At 47.7% G+C, this 24050-nt stretch overlaps 1 protein-coding gene across 1 annotated transcript in view; it reads left to right on the top strand.

Moving 5' to 3' along the window:
• The first annotated feature begins 1028 nt into the window (after positions 1 to 1028).
• The window catches only part of KCNK10 (potassium two pore domain channel subfamily K member 10), a 93061-nt gene continuing 70039 nt past the window's right edge, over positions 1029 to 24050 (top strand). Inside the window, exon 1 of the mRNA XM_016210118.2 lies at positions 1029 to 1080. Coding sequence (XP_016065604.2) covers positions 1029 to 1080 — 52 coding nt within the window. The remainder of the gene's footprint in view (positions 1081 to 24050) is intronic.

The following is a 24050-nucleotide window of genomic DNA, read 5'->3' as shown; positions in this document are numbered from 1 at the left end:
GGGGGGTGCGCCCAGGGTGGGAGCGGTGACAAGAGGTGACCCCGAAGCAGAGGTCTGCGGCAGGGCCACCGCGGCTCTTCCTCCGCCTCCTGCAGCGCCTTCCAGGCAGCCAAGCGCGTCTCCGGCTGCAACTCCACCGCGCGCCGCGGCCGCCTCCACGCCCGCCCGGAGCCAGTAAGTAGCGGAGCGCCCGCCGCCCGCGCCCCGCCCCGCAGCGGCTTCCCGGGCCCCTGCTTCCCGCCGCTGCCACCGCCCCGCCCCGCCCCGCACGGCCCCGCGGGAAGTCCGCAGCCCGCCACTGCCTCGGGCCGGGCGCCTGGGGCAGAGCCCTGGCCAGGCACCTCCACCCGCCTGGAGCTCTCCGGTCTTGGCGCAGCTTCTGCAGAGCAAAGCGCAAAGCGGGGAGGGTCTCCTTCGCTGCGAGCTCCCCGAGCGCCGCGCCACCCCTACGTCCAATGGCTTTTCAGGGGTGGAGAGTGGGGGGCGTCGCCTGCAGGCGAGGAGCCACCGCTGGGGTGGGGCGTGTGCGCGCTGCACCAGCGAGCCCGGCTGACGTGCCACCGGAGCCTGCGCCTGGCGAGTGTGTGCGCGAGTGTGTGTGTGCGTGTGCGCGCGGGAGTGCGAGCACACTCGCCTTCGGGGGCTGGAGTGACACTGCAGTGGGCTTCTCCCTCGCGCAGGCCCTCCGGCTGCTCAGCCCCAGCCAGCGCGCGGCGCATTTGGGGAGCTTGGCCCTTTCATCTTCCCGAGGCTCCTTCGTCTTCACCTCGTGGATCTTACTTTTCCTTTTTACCCAGGAGGTTGCTGCCTCCCACTCCTCAGCCGGTGCAAACACCCAAGCCGCCTCCAGTTCTCTCCTAAGCCAGTCTTTCCCACTTGTTTTCCTCTGGGGTTCCTCCACGAGCCGGTCCAGGGCTCCCCCATCCTGGGAAATTGTTTCGTTGGACTGCTGTTACCGCGGCGGTTAAAGCTTGAGGAATTTGTTATTTTGTTTCTTGTTATTTCCTCCCCGTCTGGGCAACGGAGCAATGAAATTTCCAATCGAGACTCCAAGAAAACAGGTGAACTGGGATCCTAAAGGTTGGTACTCGCTACTTTCGGCCGCCCTCGCCCGGCCTCCACCTCCCGCGTGTGCGCGCTGCCGCGAGTGGAGGCACGGGCGCTCCTGGCAGCGAGTGTCCTGAGGCAGAAAAATGCGCCTGGGAACTGCACCCGGGTGGGAGGAGGGCGGAGGCAGCGTGGGTTCCAAACCCAGGTAGCGCCTGTCATTATCACACAGTCATTGTCCCTCCTGGATTGTTGCAAAATCTATTTAAAGATGCACCAGGCTGGCTGTTTGGCTTGAAACCGCACCAAGTGTGGGTATTTGCTGTTGACTTTGTGTGCGCACGAGTGTGTGTGTGTGTGTGTGTGTGTGTGTGTGTGTGTGTGTGTGTGTCCTTTGTTTCTGGTGATCTTTGTCTCTCTAGCAGATGGGTGGGGTGCCTCCTCTTGGACCTGGGGCTGTGCCTGCCCAGGGTGTCCTCAATGGGAAAGGTTTCCTGGCAGCAAGTGGGGCTGGATGTGCAGAACAGTCCCTGGAGGTGGCCCTTCTTGTAGGTTGTGCGTAATAATGGAGCCCAGGGGGCCTTCCGAGTCTTCCCTCAATCTTATTACCAAACCAGGCAGCTAGTTTGCTCTGATCTGAGAAGGAGGAGTGGGGAGTGGTGTGTGAGCAGGGTGGGGCTGGAAAGGGCTGGGGAGGGGGCAGTCCAAGCAGTAGTATTGTTTCACAAGCTCTTAAGAATGTTGGACAACGGTTCCTCCACGCCAGCCACTAAGTCAGATTTGCGTGTGCCTAGCGTTGGCCAGCGAGTCTGTAATTAGCATGCAGATGCTAAGTAAGGCTCCTCCTGAGATCACATGGGGACAGGATAAGTTGAAAGCTAGTGTCCAGTTTTGACAAGAATGTGCTTTAGCTTTTCTCTTATCTCATCTGAAGGCTAATTCTGGCTTGGACACACCTCCGTGTGCATTGGGGTTGAAATTTCTTTTTTGATGTGTATGTGTGCATGTGTGTGTGTGTGTGTGTGTGTGTGTTTAGTGTTCTTTACAAGTGCTTTTTTTTCTTCTTTTCTCCAGACTGGAAAGAGGAAACCCCTTCGTGCATTAAGTAAATGTCTTATAAATTGACTGGCTGTTGAAGAGTGAAGAGATAGTGCCTATTTTCAACCCTGAGGCTGTTACTCCTTAAATACGACTCACACCTCTTTTGTCTCTAGATCTCTGGGAATATGAAAGTGTGCCTTGGCTTTGTTTGTTTGTTTTAATCCCTGCGAAACATTTTCATTGAATACCTACTACAAACCAGCCAGCCGCTGTCCCAGGTGCTGGAGATACAGTTAGAATAACACAGAGGCTCTGCCTTCTTAGAGTTGATTGTGAGGGAGACAGACCTAAATCAGTCATTGCACAGAGGAATGCATAATTACAGGTTATGTATGTTCCATGGGGGAGAGCAGCAGCATTTTAAGAAAGCGGTTGGTCAAGGAATGTATTCAGACACTTGTACTGAGACCTAGAGGATATGTAAGGATTAACTGACTAAGGAGGAGAACTGTTGCAGAAGAGGGGCAGCATGTGCAAAGGCCCTGAGACAGAAGGAGCATGTGCATTTGAAGAACTGAAAGGAAGTTTCTATGGCTTGAGAAGAAAGAAAGGGAATGTGTGTTTTGAGGTGTGGCTGGGGGGTCTATAGGGTCAGACCCCAAAGCCTCAGGTCTTGCAGGTAGGATGTGACTACGGTCAGCAGGATGACCATAGTCTTTATCTTAAGCCACTGAAGGGCTTCAAGCTAAGGAATGACAGTATCTGAGCTAAGTTTAAAAACAAGTGCTGTGTAGCTCTTGTGGATGTGAGGGACCAGATACCATGGTGACATGGACCAGGAATGGAAAAGTGGATGGAGTGGGGAGCTACTGAGGACACAAAATCTACAGGCTTCGGGTGAAGCAGGATTTGTGGAGATGGAGGAATGGGAATGACTGAGGCAGCAGCCAGGGCAGGACCAGTCTTGAGGGAAAGCCTGTGAATTCAGTCCAGGACTTGCTGAAGGGGAGATGTTCCTGTGTCGGTCAAGAGGCGTGTCCAGTGGGCAGTTGTCCAAAGAGTCAGATCCGGCTCTTCAAGGAACTCTGATAGGGAGGGCTGTGGGGCTGCCTGTGTGAAGCTGGCCTTGGCTTTTAAATACATTTCTATATGACTGTCTTTCTATATATTTATGCCACAGTGATAAACAGATGAGTCCCACGTTATAGCCCAACACTGAAGAAGCATGCAAGTAGCATCCACAGTCACAGCCACTGGTGCTAAAGATAAAAAGACGCTAAAAAATAACATTCAATGAGCAATTATTGCACGCCAGGTGTGTTCTGTACATTATTTCATATGATCATTCTCATAATGCTTATCTGATGGTACAACTGTTATCGTCCCATCTTGATTATCATCAGGACACCTCTGAGCTGATATCCAGCAAGGTGCTCTGCCTTCCTGCACAATTGTTCCTGAAGGTGGGGGTGACAGGCCTTTCCTAGCCAAGAGGCCAGAGGCAAGAGAAGAGTGCGGAGTGAAGGTGACACACCTCACACCTGTATAGAACTGTGCCGGACACCATGTAGTGTTTTACCTGCATTCAATAAATAAATTATTACTCAATTAATTATTATTTAATTAGAAGATTAATTTATTTAATCTCGAGAAAAAGATACTGTCCTTATTTTACAGTTGAGGGAACTGAGGAACAAAGAGGTTGAATAACTTGCCCAAGTTTACACAGATAGTAGGCGGCAGTGTTGGACTATAAGATGGACCCTCAAACACTTTTCAACTCTCTCTCTTAAGTTATTGGACCTCTGGCTCTTGCCTTGCGAGGCTCCCAGAGCTCAGGGACCAGAGAAGCTTGTTTCTAGGAGAAAGAGGAAAAGAGGGGAGGTGGGGCGAGGAGGAGGGAGGGAGGTAGGCAGCGAATCAGCCTTTTCACAGATTCCTTTCTCTACTGACCCCTCCAGCCAGATAGCACCTCTGCTTCTTCGGTGGACCAGTCACTGGCCACTGGACAGTTTGGGTCTGTCCTTTGGAGGTTTGCATTTACACAGGCCAAGTGGGCTTAGCAGGACAAAGATAAAGAGGAACCTAGCATTATACCTGAAAGGCGAAGGGGCAGTTCACATTAAACAGGCTGCACGATTTGAGTGTTCACAGATCTGAGCCTTCAGGTGGAGGCGCTCACAGATTGCGGAAGGAAGTTGTAATTATGATGTTTTGCTTACGGCCCTGTTACCTGACAATTTAATAGCACAAAATGAAGGTGGATTGTGAACAGATTGGTTTTGATTGCACTTGGGTGAATTAAGCAAAGCACCGTCAAGAGGTTTAGGTGCAAAAGTAAGACCTAAAGGTAAAATGATTACTCTCTGGTGAGCTCTGGCCTTCCTCCTATTTGTAAAGCTGAGCCTTTAATCAATAGTTACTGTTTGTGTGGGACCTACACAAAAGTAGGTTGACACTAAGTCTTAGCTTCCGTAGCAGAACGTATGGGTACTTTAAATTGGTGGGATGGCTTGATGATTTTCTGCTGAAAAGTGGGATTCGCTTGTTGGCTTTATGCATGTTAAGGGCTTTTAAAAACCAATAAAATTAGTGAACAATATTCCCACGGTTTGAGAGAAGCTGATAAATATGGCTTAAAGAACTCTGCATTTGGGAACAAAAGGATGAGTTGCTAGAATGAGCTGTAGCAATAATAAGCTGTTAGACTTTGGGCTGTTCATTTAGCCTCGTTGGGCTTCACTTTCCTCCCATGCGCAAGGGGGTCATTGACCCTGTTGACCTCTTTGACCCCATCTCTTCAACTTCCCCCCTTGGTCTGACCTTTGGACCACTTGGCTTCTTTTGGTCCCTCAAATAGAGCACCTTTGTTCCTGCCTCAGGGCCTTCGCACTTGCACTTCCCATAGCTTACAATGCCTGTTTGTGTGAATGACTGCTTTCCACCCTTTGAATCTCAGCTCAATTGTCAGCTCATTAACAAATGGCTCCCCTGTCCCCTCTGAAGACCTCTCCTCTCCTTCCCCAGCCCTGTCACTTATGTCACCTGTTCAGTTGTCTTCCTGGCACTTGTCATGATCTGAAGCCCTCTTACTTAACTCATGTGTCCTCTCCAGCATGTGAGTCCCATGAGCAAGAACTTTCCCTGTCATAAATAACCGCAATACCCAAGGAAGGGCTGGCACACAGTAGTAACTAACTCAATAACCTTTTGCTGAATGAATGGATGGTAGGATGGATTGGAGGGGATCTCTAAGGCTTCATGCAGATGGACTCCTCCAAGCCACAAATGGCAAAGTGCAAACAGGGAGAAGGAAGTGTATCTCTAAATAATGGAGCACCAGAAAGGGCATCAATACTGCCTCTTCCTTGCGGGCCCCCAGCTCTCGAAAGCCTCCAGCCCACTGTTTTCCTTCTGTTCTTCTCACCGGGAGTCAAAGGGCTGATCGGGCATGAGGTGGGGACGGGTAGGTGAGCTGGCACAGATACGCTTGGTGTCTAAAGAATAACTTGGCTCATATTGGCCATTGGTGTGAGGCTCTTTTGAGGTATTTAAATCCATGTAAGAAAGAAGCAAAGCTGCAGATCTGGAGATGTATTTTTTTAACTGCATTTTTTATGCATACTTTAATGCAAAATTCTGGAGAGGCTGTATTGTATGTGCATAACATCTTTCAGTGTACAGAACACTTTTTACAAGTTATCTCACGTGTTCTTTAAGCAGCTCTCTTTTTGTCAGTTTTGGATCTAGATTTACTGTTGGCAGCACAAAGAGTAAATTACTTATTTGGGGGGGAGGGGAAGGTGTCCAAGGCTGCAAACAGGCAGAGCTGGGGCCAACCCAGGCCTTTCGATGCTTACATTCAGGGCAGTTTCTCTCAGGCTTTCTTCCCTTTCAGGGTCTTTGTGCCTTCCACACTCCCCTGTTCCTCCTTATCCAAAAATGTGTTCAGAGGTTGCTCTGAAAGATTTAGAGAAAAAAAGGCTCTCAGTTGATCAGTGAGTTCTTAGTCAATGGCTGTTTTCTGCAGGTTGGGTTTGCACCAGCCACACATCATCCCAGGAACTCAGTGGAAGACTCTGGGATCCCACTTCTCTTCTGGCTAAAACAAGATCCCGGTCTCTTATGAATGTGAGCCACGCTCAACTTGCAAGGCCGCTCAACTGCATCTTTATTAATGTGTTTCCAAACTCATTTGTGTAGCTTAGATTTCCTGGAAAGAAAATAATCTGTTTTGATTTAATATCCAACTTTCCAGAGATCAGCTTTCCAAATGGGATTAATAATGTGCCAAAATCACCACAATTATCCTAGAAAGTAAAGAGGAAAGATGTTCCAAAGACTGCCTGAGCCAAGACTTGGTTTGGGCTTCTTTTCCAATGGTGTCTACAGGAGCTTCATTAGCTTTTGCCAATCCCAGTGATTTCTGGGTAGAATTAAGACTAAGTAGGTAGACTTTGTTATTTCACCCATTTCCAAAACATCTATGCTTTGGCTCTGTATTAATCTGCTCAGACTGTCATAACAAAATACAATAGACAGGGTGGCTTAAACAACAGAAATGCCTTTTCTCACAGTTCTGGAGACTGGAAGTCCAAGATCAAGGGCTAGCAGGGTTGATGTCTGGTGAGGGCTGTCCTCTTGGGTTACAGATGGCCACCTTCTTGCCATGTCCTCACATGGTGGAAAGAGTGTGCTCTGATGTCTCTCCCTCTTCTCAAAGGGCACAAGCCCTATGGATTAGAGCCCTACCCTTATGACCTTATTTAACCTTAATTCTCTCCTAAAGGCTTTACTTCTAGTATAGTCCCATTGGCGTTAAGTTTTCAAAATGAGTTTTGGGGGACATGATTCAGTCCATAGCAGTCTTTATTATGAGCATCATCTTAAATCAGATGTACTTAAAAGAATACAATCCACATTTTGCCCCAAATTGGGAAACTTCAACCACAACTGAGATGTGGTATAAAGTATATCTGATACAGGCTTAGAGCTAGGGACCCGCTGTTGGCAAGAAACGTATTTTTGAGATAGTGGATTCCTTTTACTTTTAGTCTCTAGGGAATGAGAGTGTGTTCAATGATGAAACAGAATGAAGTGATTTTATTGATGGCCAACGAGGAAGTTTCCGTTTGAATGGCTCCCTTGGCGGAAGCAGCAAGGAGCATATAAGTGACTATTTTTGCTGCACTCAGATTCTGGCCTAAAGGGCACTGGCTGGATGGCCAGACAGGGTTAGAGCTGGCTAGGGGCTCAGACTTGGTTACAGAATCTACCTAAACACGGCACCAGCACCATGTTGGTTATACCCAGTGGCAGATTTCTTATGGAGGAAAGAGGAAAGATGTTGAAAGTCAGCTGCCCAACCTTAATCCTACCCTGCAATCACTGAGATTGGCAGAAGGATGACAAATCTCCCCTGGATGCCACTGGAAAGGAAGCCTGAACCAAATCTTGGCTCAGACACTCTTTGGAGCATCATTTTTCTTTACGGAGGTCGAAGGGATCATCCACTTTTGGGCTCTGGTCCTAGTGGTGCTCTCAGTGGGAACTTGACTGTTTTTCTGTGTCAGAATGAAGAAACAGAAATCTCATGTTTACTTTCTAGAACATTTATTTGTGGTCTGCAGACAAAGTTTCAAACTCATTTTTCCCTCTTAGGTGCCTGGAACTGAGTACTATGAATTGAGAATGAAGTCTGACTTTCCAACCCTCTCTTTAATGTTGGGGTGAGGGGGAAGAGGGCCTGGACCATTGGCAAGGGGGGGTCACTAGGGGAATGCACTCTCTTCCTTCTGCATTCTCAGAACCAGGAAACAGGGGAGGGGTGAGCATAGAGGTTGTATGGAGGGGTAGGTGGGTAGGATTCCAAGGGATTCCAGTTTCTATGCTGCCAACAGCTTTGGTTCCATTACTTCTCTTTTCCATGGAGGAAATTTTGAGGCAGAGTGGAATGGTGGGAAAACATGGGATTTGGAGAGTTAACCACTGCCATACACAAACCATGTAATCACAGGGAACTTCACCTCCCTATCCCTCCCTCCCTCCCTCCCTCCCTTTCTTCCTCTCCCCTCCCACTTCTATGGAATTCTGGTCTTAATGTCTATTTCTTATGCAAAGGATCCTAATTTTTGTTAATTCAACTCCCCAATGGGTAGGGTGGTGGTAGTGTTTTCCTTTTAAAAAGAGGTGCTTGAAGAGATGAGGTAGATTTGGTCAAGCGATGAAAAATCTGGAAGTCACCGTGACTTTTGCAGAATGGGCTACAATGCCAGTATTTGTAATTCCGACATATAGCTAGAGACAGTTTTGCTACCAGGAAAATGAGTTCCTTATATGCAAGCAGGGCCATGGGTTCCTCCAAATAATAACATCCAATAGTTTAGCAGGACAAAGACAAAGAATATAAGGTACCAAATTTATTGTGATGGGAGCCTGGCAGTTCGAATAGGGATTCTTGGTCTTGGGTGTGATATTTGACAGTTGAACATTCACTCGCTTTTGTCATGTGAAACAAGGAAGCCATGCCAAATGTTTTTTTAAAATGATGGGAGGAAAAGCTTAGAGGTGAAAAGATTCTATCCATTAACTTATATTTTTTCTCTGCAAATTTGGGACAATCTGTTGTTAACCAATTTTAACCATAAACCAACCTGGGTCAGCTCCTAGATTCTACTGGTTGAGAATGTTGCTTTAGGCCAGGGGTGGGGGAACTTTTTTCTGCCAAGGGCCATGTGGATATTTATAACATCATTCGTGGGCCATGCAAAATTATCAGCCTAAAAGTTAGCTATGAAAAAAGCTCCTACATTTATTGAATTCCAAGTCCCGCCTATGGTTGCTTTGGCAGGGCCAGACCAAACAATTTCGTGGGCCATATACGGCCTGTGGGCTGGACGTTCCCCACCCCTGTTCTAGAACAAAGGAGCAAGTGAAATTATTATCCCTGCTATCTGAGTGAGGAGGCTGAGGCCTACAGAGCTTAAGCAACATGTCCAGTTACCTTGTAGCTCTGTGACTTCAACCTGGTGTCTGCTAATGCTGGAGCTCTCACCTCTACCTTGTACACCTCCCCTGATAATCCAGCAGTACAGAGACCTGGGCGATTTGTTTAACCCTGCATTTCCCAGTTACCCACAGAGCCACGACTCATTGAACTCCAAGCCTGTCTTGTGTGGCCACCATGCTACGTGTAGATCTGTAAAACATTCACCAAAAACTGACCACACGATGTAGTCTGTTTCTTGTCACTGTGGGTCAAGAGGTTGAGAGTGACACCTCCCGCACGTGTTTGTCTCACAGAGTCCCTTCTTTGACAGCCCCCTTCCTTTACACAGCCAGTGACTGAGAACGCTGCCTCCTTGGATAAAGCCGGAGGAACAGAATATCCTTCAGGCCGAGCGGTAGAAACGTCAGGGGATGGGTGTCTGCTGTGTGTCTGCAGCAGACCTCCTGGCAAAGGGCGTGATTTAAGCACAAGTCAGGCGTAGCCAAGCTGGCAGGAACTGTGAGCGTGGGGGTGACATCACACACATAAGCAAAGCCCCTAGTGGAGGACTGCTAACACTCCCTGTCCTATTTCCAGTAAACATTTTTTTTAATCCTTACCTGAAGATATGCTTATTGATTTTAGAAAGAGAGGAAGGAGAAGAGAGAGAGAAAGTGAGAGAGAGGGAGAGAGAGAGAGAGAGAGGGAGGGAGAGAGAGAGAGAAACATTGATGTGAGAGAGAACACCGACCGGTTGCCTCCCATTCATGCCCCCACCAGGGACTGAACCCGCAGCCTAGGTATGTGCCCCAACGAGGAATCGAACCCACAGCCTTGAACACGGGACAGTGCTCAAACCAGCTGAGCCACACCGGCCAGGGCCCAGCGAACATTTTTTGACTAACTTGCTGCTGCTTTGCGTTCTGGGAGAGAAAATGATTTCCAGGAAGCAGGACGCATTTCATAGCTTAGAGGTTCCCGGGCTGCCAAACACTGCTCGCCCGGCTTCCTTCTGAGGCGGTTTCATATTCTGAGCACAGTGCTGGAGCTCCTGCGTCCTGGGCAGAGGGCAGTGAAGATAGTTTCTTTTGAGTGCCACCGTGGGCTTTGTTGAATGTGTCACTTTCCCCGAACAAAATGGCAAAGAGAAGCCAGCCCCAGGGCAGGGGGAGAGTGGGCTGAATGGGGCCGCCTGAGCCAACTCTCATGGCGTCTGTAACCATAGTAACCGTGGGCTGAAAAATTGTTGGGATGTGGCTATGTCATTGTACCACGTCTGGCTCTGTTGTATCCCCCTCTGTTCCTTTATCCAGAAACGATCCCCCTTCCCTGTGCCTTTCCTCTCTGCTGCCACTGGCGATTTAACTTCCCACCAACTCTTCGCTCCCTGAGGCCCCATCTTCAGTTCTTAGACTTGCAGCTGGTTCATTATGACCCAGTCTAAGCCACATGCATGTGATTCCTCAGCGTTTCAATTTCTACTATGAAAAGTTGGTCATAAGTCACGTGATGTACACATACTCCAGATTTCGTTGTAGCTGTGCATAATGATGGTGGCTGATGGCCCTCATGGTTTCAGGTAACACTCCTACAGTTGCGTCTGGCTTAGATCTCGAGAGCGCTGGGATGTGTTCTAAAAGAACAGAGGCGCAGTATGGAGAGCTCGGGTCTCCGGCCAGGAGGCATGGAGTTTGGAACTGGCTGGAGAGCGAGACGTGTCGTGGTGACTGACATGAGGGTGAGGAGGTGGGTGGCGGCCAGATTATGTGGGTGTAGACGACATTGTGAAGGAAATTTTTTTTCTGAGGATAGTGGGAAGGCACTGAATGGTTTGAGGCAGGAAGATGACATCGTCAGGTTGGTATTTTTAAAAGCATTTACACCGCTTATAAATCAAATGATTGTTTCAGCAAATGTTTATGGAGGACCTACTATGTGTCAGGCATGGTGCAGGAGGCAGAACTCATCTGGGGGGTTCAGTTTTCTTATAGAAATCTTAGGAATTTTTGAAAAATGTTTAGACAGGAAAATAGCTTTTCTTGACATCTTTGGTTGCAGACTTCAGGTTGCAAATGGGAGGTGTATCTTAAAGAAATCACCCCCACCCCCCACCCCTGTTTTCAATTTCTATGAATTAAAGATACATTTTCCCTGGCTTTGTTGCTGTGATAATTTGCATATCTGGAGTCAACAAACAATAGACCAAAATCTATGGTGCACCCACATTTTATTGTATTTCAGACGCTTTGGGGAAGCATTCAGCTATCAGCCCAGCATAATGGGCCTAATAAAAATTGCCAGCATCCCTCCATACCCTCTGTCACTTTATTCTTGGAGTGTGGGGAGGCATTGTGACACTGGGATATTTCTCCTTTGACTACAATGGGGCCCCCTGCTAGTTGAGCCTGTGTGGCCTCAGCTCAGAAGCCACCCCGCAGCCTGAATTAATGAGAGGCTATGGCGTACTGGTCCCTTTCCCTGGCAGGGTGAGAACACAGCTTCTATAGGAGCATGAATGCCTGCTCCTCACACAATAATCTCTGCACACAGACTGAGTCTAAAGACGAGTGGAGCCAACAGCCCCCGGGGGTGGGATTAGAGGAGCCCTGTAAGTCCCTGCCTGCAACTGACCTACACCACTCCTTCCTGTGACGATCAGATTGCCTAAAATCTATCAGTTACCCTGTTCACCAACCTCTTGTTCATCCACATGGTTATTCCGTAAACATTTACGGAGTGCATGCCCACAGAAATGGGACTAAGCACTAGACACAGAAAGATGAAAAGGAACTGAGGTTTTATACCCAGAAAAGTGACAATCTGGCCACCGAGGCAGGTGCATAAATAAGTATTCTGATACACCGTGATCAATGTACTGATAGAAATGGGATTAAAACATCATCTCCTGAATGTGTCTAGTTCAAACCCAAATGTATTTCCTCTGGATCACCCATGAGCTCTCAATTACCTATTGGCACAGCCATGCTAATCAAATGTCTAATGGAAAGGTGGGCCAAAGGGAATGGAACCCAGGGCTGAACCGTATTGCTGGGTTGAGATAAAGTGGGGAAGGGGGAAGCTGGGAGCACAGAAGACAGGCTTTGGGAAGTGCCATGCAGGGAGCAGACTGAGGACCCTGAATACTGGTACAGTTGTGTGATGGGGCAGGTGGGACACAGGTGCCACAGGGGTGAGCAGAGGGCAGAAGGTACCGTTATAGAGGGCGAGGGAGCTGACAGCAAACTTTCACTTGCTTAAATGTCATCCAGTTCACCAGTTCACACTGAACTCACTTCAGAAACTGGAGGGGACTTTGAGACACCGAAACCCTCTAAGGCTTCTCTAAGGATCACGCTGAAGTCTAGGGAGGTCAAGTGGCTTGCCCTTGCCCAGGCGGGACAGGGGATGAAGCACATCTTTGAGCCCTTGTCTGCTAACCGCCTTTACTCAGCATCACCTCTCATGGTAACGCTGACAGGGGCTGGGGCCTGCTTTTCTCTCCCCCTCCCTTTGGGAAGAATTAAGAAGGAGCTGTGGCTGCACTAGAGCCTCCAGCATATTGGTTCTGAGAGTGTCCCTGCTCTCTGTAAGTCTGTAACGAGTCTGGACGTGAGTGTATACCCAGCCTCTTGGAGAAGATGTCCGTTCGCCTACCCAGTGAATAATTACTGAGTGCCTGCCTTGTGCCTGGTGCTGTCCCCGACCTGGAAGCACACGGATGGACAGCACAGTCCCTGCCTCCTGAAACTCACCACCTGGCCAGAGCTCAGCTGTTCTTACAGACACTCAGGTCAGCTTCCTCTGCATGCGGGAAATCTCTTTCAGGTGCAAGTAAAGGGGTTTAAAAACTATGATAACGAACATGAAAACAAGGCAGTTCTGATGTTATATTGCTCTGCAAAGAAATGTTTCATTTGATAATTTAGTAGGAAAGGAGATTTGATCCTGTTAAAGGCAGCAACATTCTGTTGGAAAATTCAGCAATTTCAGAGAGGGCCTCAGAACTGCCTCAGTTGTATTGAAATTTTATTAAGAACCTTTGTTAATTAGGACTGTGTGGTTTGTGCGCGGATCACTGGGACGAGATGAGAGTTTGAGTCTCCCCGTGATGATGACATGTAAATTAGTCTCCAAGGAATTGCAAGAGGCTCAAATATCAGCTGCTTAAATTCATTCTCTCTCTCTCTCTCTCTCTCTCTCTCTCTCTCAGATCGGACTTTCTGGTACATGTGATTTCCAGAGTGTCTAAATTTGCATGTCTTCTGAATAGGGCGAAATTGGGGCTCCTGGTGGTTATGAGCCTGGCAGCCGCTTTGCTGCATTTGGGATGCTGGGGCAGACTGAGGCCAACAGTGATTCCAGGATGCCAGCCTGGGCCAGGAGGGCTTAAGGAGGCAGCAGCTGGTCAGAGTGTCCACTGCGAGTCCAGGGAATGACTGGCTGGAGTGTCCACTACGAGTCCAGGGAGCTGTGAGAGTATTACCTGGAGAGTGCGGCACTGTGGGCATGAGGACACACTTTCACTGCTACAATTCTCGGCTGAGTGACTGGGAGACCTCTGTAGGAGCCATCCTGCCAGCAGCTACCAGACCTATCTGTTTTATTTTTAACTGGTCCTAGTGATCGGGAGAACCCTTCCTGGTGATGCTAATGGTGATAACAGTGGCCATTCTGTGATGGGGATGAGAGGTGTGTGATGAGAAGGTGTGCCAGAGCTCAGGTTTGTCCCCAGCTCTGCCACCCCCAAGCTGCTGGTCTTAGGTGCTCACGCTTTACCTTTCTGTGCCTGTGTTCCTACCTGAGAGCCAGAGACGATGACAGTACCCACCCCCTAGGATTTGTGACACTTCAATGAGACAATGTACACAAAGAACAGAGTACAGTGCCTGGCACTTAGGAGACGCCTGATAAATGGTGATAGTGATATTACTGGTAACACCATAGACTGAGGGTCTGCGTGAGGCACAACCCTCAGTGCTGATCACAGGAGACTGAATTTCTTCTTCACAGCAGCTTGAGCCACTTTGCCTCCTCTTCCAGTAGATATCCTAATGTTTAGCCAAATGGCCTGGATGCTCATGGGCTCCAAAGAACCTGCACATAGTGAAGGCTCCAGGTCTGTTCCCAATATATTTTTTTAGATGACAGCTTTATGAAGATCTTATTTACAGCCCTGGCCAGTGTGGCATAGTAGGTAGGGCGTTGTCCCATGTACCGAAAGGTCGCCGGTTCAATTCCCCATCAGGGCACATACCCAGGTTGTGGGTTTGATCCCCAGTTGGGGTGCATGCGGGAGGAAGCCGATTAATGTTTCCCTCTCACATCGATGTTTCTCTCTCTCTTTCTCTCCCTCTAAAATAAATAAAAACATAGTTTTTAAAAGATATAACTTATATAACATAACATTTTTCCATCTAAAATGTATAATTCAGTGGTTTGTACTATATTCACAGAGCTGTGCAACCATTACCACTATCTGATTTTAGAAAATTGTCACCACTCCCAAAAAGAAACCCCATCCCCATTAGCAGTGGCCAGGAAAGGCCTAGCACCAGCTGGCTCTTGGGCAGGGATGTGTGTTCTTTGGAAGTTCATCAGTGAACTAGCTAGTCTCTGATGGTGACACAGCCCATCCAATGAAGTGCTGGATTCCCCATGATTTCCAATAACTGCTTCTGTCCTGCTGTTCTCCCTCCTGCTATTCTAGGGAAAAGGTCCCATTGGATCATTAAAATGCAAACAAACTTTCCATTCTCTACCAAAAAAGAAGGTAAATAGCCAGATGTACCTCCAAGGTCCTCTAAAGGCCCTCTAGAAACATCATTAAAACTTACTTTGACTTAAAGACGAGTGGGAATTGGTCTTTGAATTAGCTAATTAGCTAAAGTAGCTGAAGACCCCAGGACTTAGGAAGCGGTGATGTGCTTGTTCTGCAGATTTCCAGGGACGCGGCCTCGGGCCTCACCTTGGTTTATGCGACTTGCAGCTCGAGCCCTGTATAATGTCACAGGCGCATCCATCTTCATCCCTTGGCTCTCTCCACTCAGTGAAAACTGGCTGACTTTTGATGGCCAATTCCTTTTTTTTGTTTGTTTGTTTTTGCCTTTTTCTTTGCTGCTCCCATGGGAGGCAGAAAGTGCAGGGGACTTAGTGCACCCCAAGAGCAGCCTGCAATCAATGACTGATGGGAGATGGTGTATAAACACCCCAGTTCCCTCAGCCTTGGTGGGAGAACTCAGGAATATGTTTTGCATGGGGCCCCTCGTTTCCCCAGAGGGAAAACTCCCATTGTCCCACAGTGATAGCTAGCTTGGTGCTGAACCTTTTATTGGTTTTCTTGGCTGCTTTCCTATCCCTGTCTGTCTTTCCCACTCTCCTACGGTGCTTTCTTCACCTCCCAAACAACTACTGTGCTCAAGTCCCTATCTTAGGATCAGCTTTTGCGGTAGCCCACATTAAGCCCTATGGTGAAGCTTTATTTTTCCCTGGCTTCTCTGCCTGCTTCCCCAGCCAGCTAGCATTGAGTGAGAGGATAGGGTACAGCGCCCCATGACACTTCCAGGCAGGCTAATGGCTCTCGGGGGATACAGTCTACAGCTAATCAGCAGCTTTCTTCCCAAGACACTTTCAGCACACATCCTGGTGCTGCTGAGTAATCCATAAAGCATGAAAAGAGAAGTTAAGGCTTGATGAGACTCATCTCAGCCTCATCCATCCACTGTTTCCGTAATTTTCCTTCTGAGAAGATGGCAAGATGAAGTACAGTTGGTTCTTTGTTATTTGCAATAGCCATGTTCTATAAAGTGGCTGCGATTACAGAATTAGTGACTACCTAACTATTGCTTCTAGGGGAAATACAGGGGTAGGCTTCTGCAAGCCTCTGGTCACCACGCTTTCATCCACTGATCAATATGTAACTTTGTTTTATATGTGTTTCGGTTTAAAGACACCTTATGTGATGTATAATGCTTGTTCATTAACCTTGAGCTCCTGACAACAGCACAGTAACCCGAGCCTGATGGAACCTACCTAGTGAATGTATTTTCTCCATAAGGTATCACAACCTTGCTCTCAGAAACATGAGACAGATCTTCAGCGCTGTGCTTGAGTGCAGTTTCAAGCAGTGAAATGACCAACAAAAAGCACAAATCTGTGAAAAACGTGGCACTAAATAGACCATGGATAGGACACCCATCGTATGAGAGCTGACGCATGAAGGCTGTGCATTGCCGTGCTCGACCGCAGCTGCGAACACGTGTGTTGAACTACTGTACTCAAATAGTCTGCTGCTCTGCACTTGCTTGCAAATGACTGCAAAAGCGCCATCAGTTTTGATTTGGGGGTTACAGATAAATTTCAGCAAGCAGGAGAACTTGGAAATCCGGAATCTGCAAATAATACGGGTTTACTCTCTTTTTAACCCGGCACATTGGGACTCCATTTCAGTTCGGAATGTTTATGAAACATGTGTGCCAGGCTCTGCGGTGGATTCTGAGATGATAATTAGATGCTCCCTGCCCTTAAGGAGTTTCCATTCTGAAGGCATAGGAAATTAAAACTATGACAAAAGACAGGATCCATCCTCCAGAAGAGAGATCATTCTATGGGTGTGTGAAGGAGGGAATTGAGAGTACAGGTAGGTCAGGAAGGACTTCTCAGTGGAGGGAGAGTTTTGAGAGACATTTCACAGTTTGAGCATTTCATGCACCATTGGAAAAAGGGGCAACTGGTCAGAACAAGCTCACTTCCCCCCACCAAGTCTGCCAGACCACCTGCATCTGTGTGCACCACCCTCCCCCGTGTGGTTCTCCCTAGGTGCTCACAGCCCGAGTACCTCCCAAGTGTGTTTCTCCAGATTTCCACAAGCACCTGCCTTCTGGATGGTTCTACTCACATGCCCAATGGCCCTCTCAAACTCCAAACACTGGAACAGGACTGTGCACTTCCCAACCGTAACCTGTTCCTCCCTGATATTTCCTCATCTCAATAAATGGCACCACCATCTATACAGTTTCTGAAACAAAAGTCGAGGAATGATGCATGAGTCTTTTCTTTCACGCCCCCTGCCCTTTCACATCCATTCATCAGCGGGTCATGTCAAATATGACATCTAAACACATTCAGAATCTCTTGGTTTCTGTCTCCGCTGGATGGCTGATATGAGCTATTTTTTGGTTCTATTGGCCCCTATTTCTGCTCTTTATAATCCGTTCCTATTATTAAAATAATTAGCTAGTTATTAATATTAATAATAGGAAGAGCAAAAGGGTGGCCAGACATCATAAGCATGGGCATCTGGGCCATTTCACCAGGAAGCTGCAGCTTCACGCTCTCCAGGTCCATTCCCTGCAGATCACTGGGGAAGGGTCAAGCAAAGGGGGAGATGGGCACAGGCACAGTGAAGTTGGGGTGATGTAGGGAAGGAGCTTGCCTGTCAGTCTAGCCTGGGAACAATGGATTGGCTTGGAAGGTGGACCCCACCAGAAATGCATGAAATCTTGGAAAGCTAAAATCCCCAGACAAGAGTCACCCCCTGCCCTCTCTCTCTCTTCTTCCACACTCGCCAGAGCACTTGCCTATGCTCTCTCCATAGCCATGTGGCCTTAAGCAGCCGCATGGCCCATGGCTGTGTGGACCCCACACACAGCTGGGAACGCAAGCTAAGCTAGCCAGATGCTGGACTGCACTGGACTTTTATAAGAAGCCGAAATCCTGGGCAGTGACTTAATTCTGGCTCTGCTGAAGGCAAGATTGGACTTCTTCCGTGGCAAGACAGACAGAAAAGGGACCTTGGAGAGGAACCCCTTTAATTTTAGATCATCAATAAAGCTTCCATGAAACCCCATCTTCCCACGGGGGCCTCAGGAAATTCTTTTCCTCACAGCACCCCGAGAACTCCACTTCCACCAATAACATTCCCACAGAGCAACCAAAGCAAACTTTTAAAAATGAAAATCATTCCGTGTCACACTCACAGCTTGGAATTCTCGAATAGTGTCCCTTTCCACTTGGCATTCACTCCGAGCTTTCGTTGGCCTGCAAAGGCCTGTGAGGTGGCTGTTGCTTCCTTCCTCTGCAGCCCTCATCTGGAGTCCAGCCCTCTCTAGACCTATTTTTGCCCCTTGAATAAACCACGCCCCTCCTTAGCCTCAGGCCTTTGTAGGACCCGTTTTCTCCTCTTGGCGTGCCCTTCCATGGGATCGTTATGGGACTGGCTCCTCCTCACTTCTGAAATCTCAGCCCAGCGTCACCTCTTCGGTGATGCTTTTCTAAGCAGCCACCCATGCAGGTCACCCTCTGTCACAGTGCACTGCACAATTCCCTGCATTATGCTCCTCACTCAAGGACCATTTTCTTTCTATTCACTTAATAAGACAAAACTAAAAAGTTAAAGTAAAAATGCTAAAATGATATTTCTATGAAGTCAAGGGAGGAGAGTTTTAAGGCGGGGAATTTAATTAGAGGCTTTAAATGCTCTACAAAGACTAAAGATGATGATGATGACGATAAAGATAATGACAGTGACAGTGAGGACCAACATTTATCATTGCTGTGAGCCTGGCACGGTGCCAGGCACTTTGCATACATTATGTTATCAGTCCTGACGAGACCTCTGTTGTCAGGGAAAGCTCTCATTCCCATTTTACAGAGGAAAGCGTTGAGGCTTACGGAGCTCGGGCACAGTGCCTACCTGGCACCCAGTAGCTGGAACTGATGTTTGCTCTGTGAGTAACTGGATTTCTCCGAGATCCTGGGGCTGGCACATGTTGAAGCTGAGAGTCTAACCTGGGTCTGAGTGAAACCAAAGTCCGTGTTCATAACCCCTGGACTGTATTTCCTCAAATGATGATTGAAATGCTGAGATACCCCTTAACAAAATGAGAAAGAGACGTATAATATGGCATAGATGATTTATTTATTTTAAACACGATAGCTAAAATTGATTTTCAGACAAAAGACCTTCTGACTTCTGGACTCCATCAGATTCTTTTGAAGGGATAGTTGAATTTTGTCAAAGTGTTAGGGATGAATCCAGATTGAGCGATTTCCTCCTTAAAATACCCTAAGGATATGGTCTAATGATCAACCCAGATTCATCATGCGGGAAGACTGTGAAAACTCGGTCCCTGGGATGAGTGCAGTAGGAGGCGCACCCTAAGCCAAGTTCACACTGAACGCAGTGGAGCACCCCGGGTGAGGCATCTTCTGGATGTGCTGGGTTTTAGTTTATTCTGTTACGACACATATGCTTAGTGCTCGTGGTATGCTCAGCGCTCTTGCAGGCGGGTCGAGACTTCACACAACATTAATGGCATAGTCTTTGTCCTTGCCCAGCCCACCGTCTAATCAGGATGATGAAATTCCCCAGTGAGTGAATGAATTCACCAGTGGAGTGGACCGAGAATGTCTGGTGCGAGGTGGATCGAAATAAGAAATAGAAGAAGTGAAGGCTTTGAACTTCCATCAGTCGGGGGAGGGAATGCACGTGGGTTGGTGGAGAGGAAAGGGGTGTGTTGGAGAATGTTCTAAGCACAGGCAAGATGGTCCACATTTTCAAGGTTTGGCCAAGGGGGAGGAAGGGCAGAGTCCCCCTCCGGAGGAATCAGAGGGAGTCTGGAAAAGAGTGTTAGAGAAATGAGAGCTGTCCGTAGAGGCAGTGAGATGTGGCTGGTTGTGGGGAGCTGCTGTGGCTCCTGAGACCTGATGTGACATGAAGGAATATTCGTAAGGGATGAATCTAGTAATGGGGATGGGATATTTGGGAGCAAAATCAGTTTTGAACTGGAAATACTAGTTAGGGTCAGGTTTCTTAACTTCAGCCTTTGCTATGCCACCTTCAATTTTTAATTTTTTTTTGGCCATATTTGAATATCACCTCGACTGCTATTTAGAAGAATGGTCTGAATAGAGGGACAACGCAGAGGTCTAGGGATCTATTGGCCACCAGCAAAATGGAGGCAGTTCCTTCTTTTAAATTATAAGAAGGAGAGCAGTGTCATCATGAGAAATGGAATATTGGGGAGCATTGATCGCAGGGGAAATCGAAGGTAACGATTGCTGTTGTGCATGTGGACGAGGGGGAGGTGGCGTCCGACAGATAGCACTTCACTACAACAGAGCAGAGGCAGCCAGTCCATAGTCCGTGGATTCCTTTTATTTTGTCTCTAAGCGCCCACAATGAGAAAGAGCTGTATCATTTCTGTGCCGACGTTTATGCTCCAGGGTCATTTAGGTCGCACTGAAAATGGACATCATTGCTCTTGATTTGTACAAGGGTAACATGTCTTGGGAAACTGGCCTATAGTCTTCTGTGAAAAGCCATTTGAGTGACTTGCTTTTATCTCTAGAGTGGCCATTTCCCCTGTATGTAGGGACACTTATTGACAGGACTCCTCTATTCCAACGCCTTGTGTTTCACCTGTAAAGGACCTGACCTCCCGTGGCTGTGGATGCAGTTCTCCCTCAACACAGAGACAGGCCTAGTGTGGATGTAGCCAAGCAAACAGCAGACGAAGGCTTAACAAGAGCAGGGCCCGGAATTCAGAGCAAAGAGAGGGGTGGCTGTCTCTGATGCTGGTGACATCTGTCACTGGAAGTGTTCCCGGAGAACCTTTTAAGTTTATGAATCTCGAAAATCTATCTATATTTTGGGTTCTTTATCTGTCTGTTTTATATAATGCCTATCTCTGTAGCACACTGATGGATTTTTATTGATTTTTAGAGAGAGAAGGGAGAGAGAGTGAGAAAGAGAGAGAAAGATGGATGTGAGAGAGAAACATCGATTGACTGCCTCCTGCACCCACCCTGACTGGGGATTGATGGTAGGAATAGTAGGAAACACTCAAAACCTGGGTATGCGCCCTGACCGGGAATCAACCCTGTGACCCTTCCATGTGCAGGACAATGCCCCAACCAACTGAGCCACACTGGCAGAGCAAAATGCACTAATTTTTTTTTTTTAAATATATCTTTATTGATTTCAGAGAGAGGAAAGGAGAGGGAGAGAGAGAGGTAGAAACATTAATGATGAGAGAGTCATTGATCGAGCCCGCAACCCGGGCATGTGCCCTGACAGGGAATCGAACCCTGATCACCTGGATCTTAGGTCGACGCTCAACCGCTGAGCCACGCCCGGCTGGGCTGCACTAATTTTAATTGCAACAAATAGGGCAAAGCAACCCTTGGGAGCCTCTCTTGCAGGAAGCGGATGCTGAATTCTTCAATTGCTGGGCAGGACTGGAAGGAGAAGTAATTCCCTTCACTGTGCTCCAAGCACCCTGAGCTTTCTAGTTCTTTCACAGAGGGCTAGATGCTACATCTCTCCAGCCCCTGCCATGGTCCACAGCTGCAAGTTCATGGCCCTGTCCTTTGGGCAAATGTTGCCTTGTTTTTAAGAGAAACTAATAGCATGTGTTCATCTTCTTACTGAACTGATCCCTTTCCAAGATTGTTTGTCAAAATGCCAGTGGGGTCCTGCTTCAAGCTGAGGTAGCAGGCGGATAGACTAGGAAGAGCCCAGTGAAACCGCTCTTTAGTGTTTCACAGAGAAACCACCTGGCGATTTTAAAGGGCAAAAAGAGAGTACATTAAGGTGAGTCTGAAGGGAATCATTTGAATACTAAAGGCCATATTATTCTTGATTTTCGCAAGAGTTTCCTTTGGTGGAAATGGAAATGTTACATGAAGGACAAGGTGAGGGGAAGGTTGGCCTCCTGATTAGGAGTGGTGTCACAATGACAGTGACACAGCTGCTGGGATGACTGGCACCAGCTTACCTGGGTATGTTAGATGCTGGTAGGACAAGGAGAGGAGGGAGAAGGTGAGGAGGGTTGGCCCAGACTCTGGGATGGGGCTGATGAACTTGGAAAGTGCTGATGCCTCCCCAGCTCTGAGCCGAGAAGGTGCCACAGGCGAAGGTTTCCTGAGCTCTCCCTTCTGTGGGGCAGGCTGCTGGGGGAGGGTTTGCATTTCCACCTTCTTATTTCCTGAGACCACTCTGTCCCCATGCCTTTGGTTGTACCTGGAGCCTAGGAGACACATTTTAGACACAATCACAGATTGGCTAGTAGAAAAATGCTTGTTAAATTATGGCAGACATAGGGTGGCCAGACATTCTGGTTTTTTAAGATAGCAATTATTTTTTAATACTGGTGACTGATTAAATGCATTCTATATGGGGTTTAATTTTGGGATATTTGTAAGATTTCACATGTATAAAATCACAAGTCAGAAAAATTCAGTGGCATACCATGGCTTCATTTCCTTTTTCCTTCCTTCTCTCCCTTTTTCTCTGCCATTCTGTCTATCTGTCTCTCTCTGTCTCTTTCTCCCTCACTCACTCTCCCTTTTCTCTCTTTCACTGGTTACTCTGGGATAGACTTTGGACTCAGAACTTGGGATACAAAGATGAATAATTACCGTCCCTGACTGCCAGGGACCGGTAAAGGAATTCATTTATTGTATCCAACAGCTATTTATAAACTATGGTGTAGCGGACACTAGTCTAGGGTTGGAATGCAGCAATGAACAAACAGACCAAATCTTATATCCCAGGTGGGAAGTCTGGGTTCCAATGGGGGGACACATAACAAACGAACAAATACAGAATACAACTGGGCTCATGCTACTATTTCAGCTGCGAAGACAATAAAGTTAGGCAATGGGCTGGAATGTGACTAGAGGGGAGACTGGCCTTTTTGAAGTGGGGTGGTGAGGCAGAGGCCTCTCTGAGGAGGTCACATTGAGAAAGAGCTACCCTGCAAGGATCTGGGCAAGAAAGTTCCAGCTAGAGGGCACAGCAAATGTGAAGTCCCCGAGGTGGGAGCTAACTTGAGAAAAACTAAAGGATCAGGGTGGCTGGAGGGTGTTGTGGTGGGCAATGAAGTTGGAGAGATGGGCAGTGGCCAAACTGTAGCGAACTAAGGAAGGAAGTTTGGATGCTCTTTGGGGTGAAATGGGGATGATCTGGAGTGTTTTAAGCAAGGGGGAGGTGGGGCTGAATTTACATTTTAGAAAGAAGTCACCTGGCTGCTGTGTGGTGAAGGGGAGAGAGCAGGGGCAGGAGTGGAAGAGCTGGCTGGTTAGGACACTGCTGTGCGGCTTGGACTGGGGCTGTGAGGCTGGGTGGGGAGCGGTGGACATCAGGATATATTTGGAAGGGAGAGTTGGCCAGATTGGCCGACACGTGGCTGGTGGCACAGAATGGAACCACGAATGACTCCGGACTTTTGGGCTAAACTGCTGGGTGAACAGCAGTGCCAGTAACTGACTCAGGTGGTCTGGAGAAGAGGCAGATTTCGGGCAGGGGTATTATGGGTGAAAACAGGATTTCTCTTAAATCATGTTCTGGTTAAATTTGAGAAGCGAAATGGACATTTAAGGTGTATACTTTTATGATAGCTTTGGAGATCACGTAGTGTCACTTCTGCCTTAGTCACAGCCTGTCCGGATTCAATGAGACGGAGCATAAATTCCACCTCTTCATGGGGAGAATAGCACAGTCATACAGTGAGAAGAGCATGCAGGACGGGAGAGGTTGCGGCCAGTTTCAGAAACACATCGTCTACCATGAGGCTTAACCAGGAAATCATTTGTGAGACTAACTGGGCTTAAAGGATTCAATTTCTTCTAAATTTTGGACATGCTCTGAAGTCAGGGTCTCTTGTATTTATTAAAGGACTTGACTGCCTAACTTGTATTAGAGCTCAAAGGTTGACACATTAGAACTGGTAAGCACTCATTCGTTTAAGGAACATGGATGGAACACTTACTTTGTACAAGACCTGTGCGAATTGCTGTGGGGGCAAATCGAGATACCACAAGACATCAACAAGCTAAAAGGTGAAGACCAATACAGTTGACTTTCAATTAACTAGTCTCTGGAGAGGAAGAAAGCCATTGACAATCCCTAATGATAATTACAATAAAAGTACTCAAAACAAAACACAAAGTGAATGTAATGGAAATTTGTTCA

Source organism: Miniopterus natalensis, chromosome 1 (assembly GCF_054644295.1).
Source record: "Miniopterus natalensis isolate mMinNat1 chromosome 1, mMinNat1.hap1, whole genome shotgun sequence".
NCBI classification, from domain to species: Eukaryota; Metazoa; Chordata; class Mammalia; order Chiroptera; family Miniopteridae; genus Miniopterus; species Miniopterus natalensis.
This window is presented reverse-complemented; position numbering and strand designations above follow the sequence as displayed.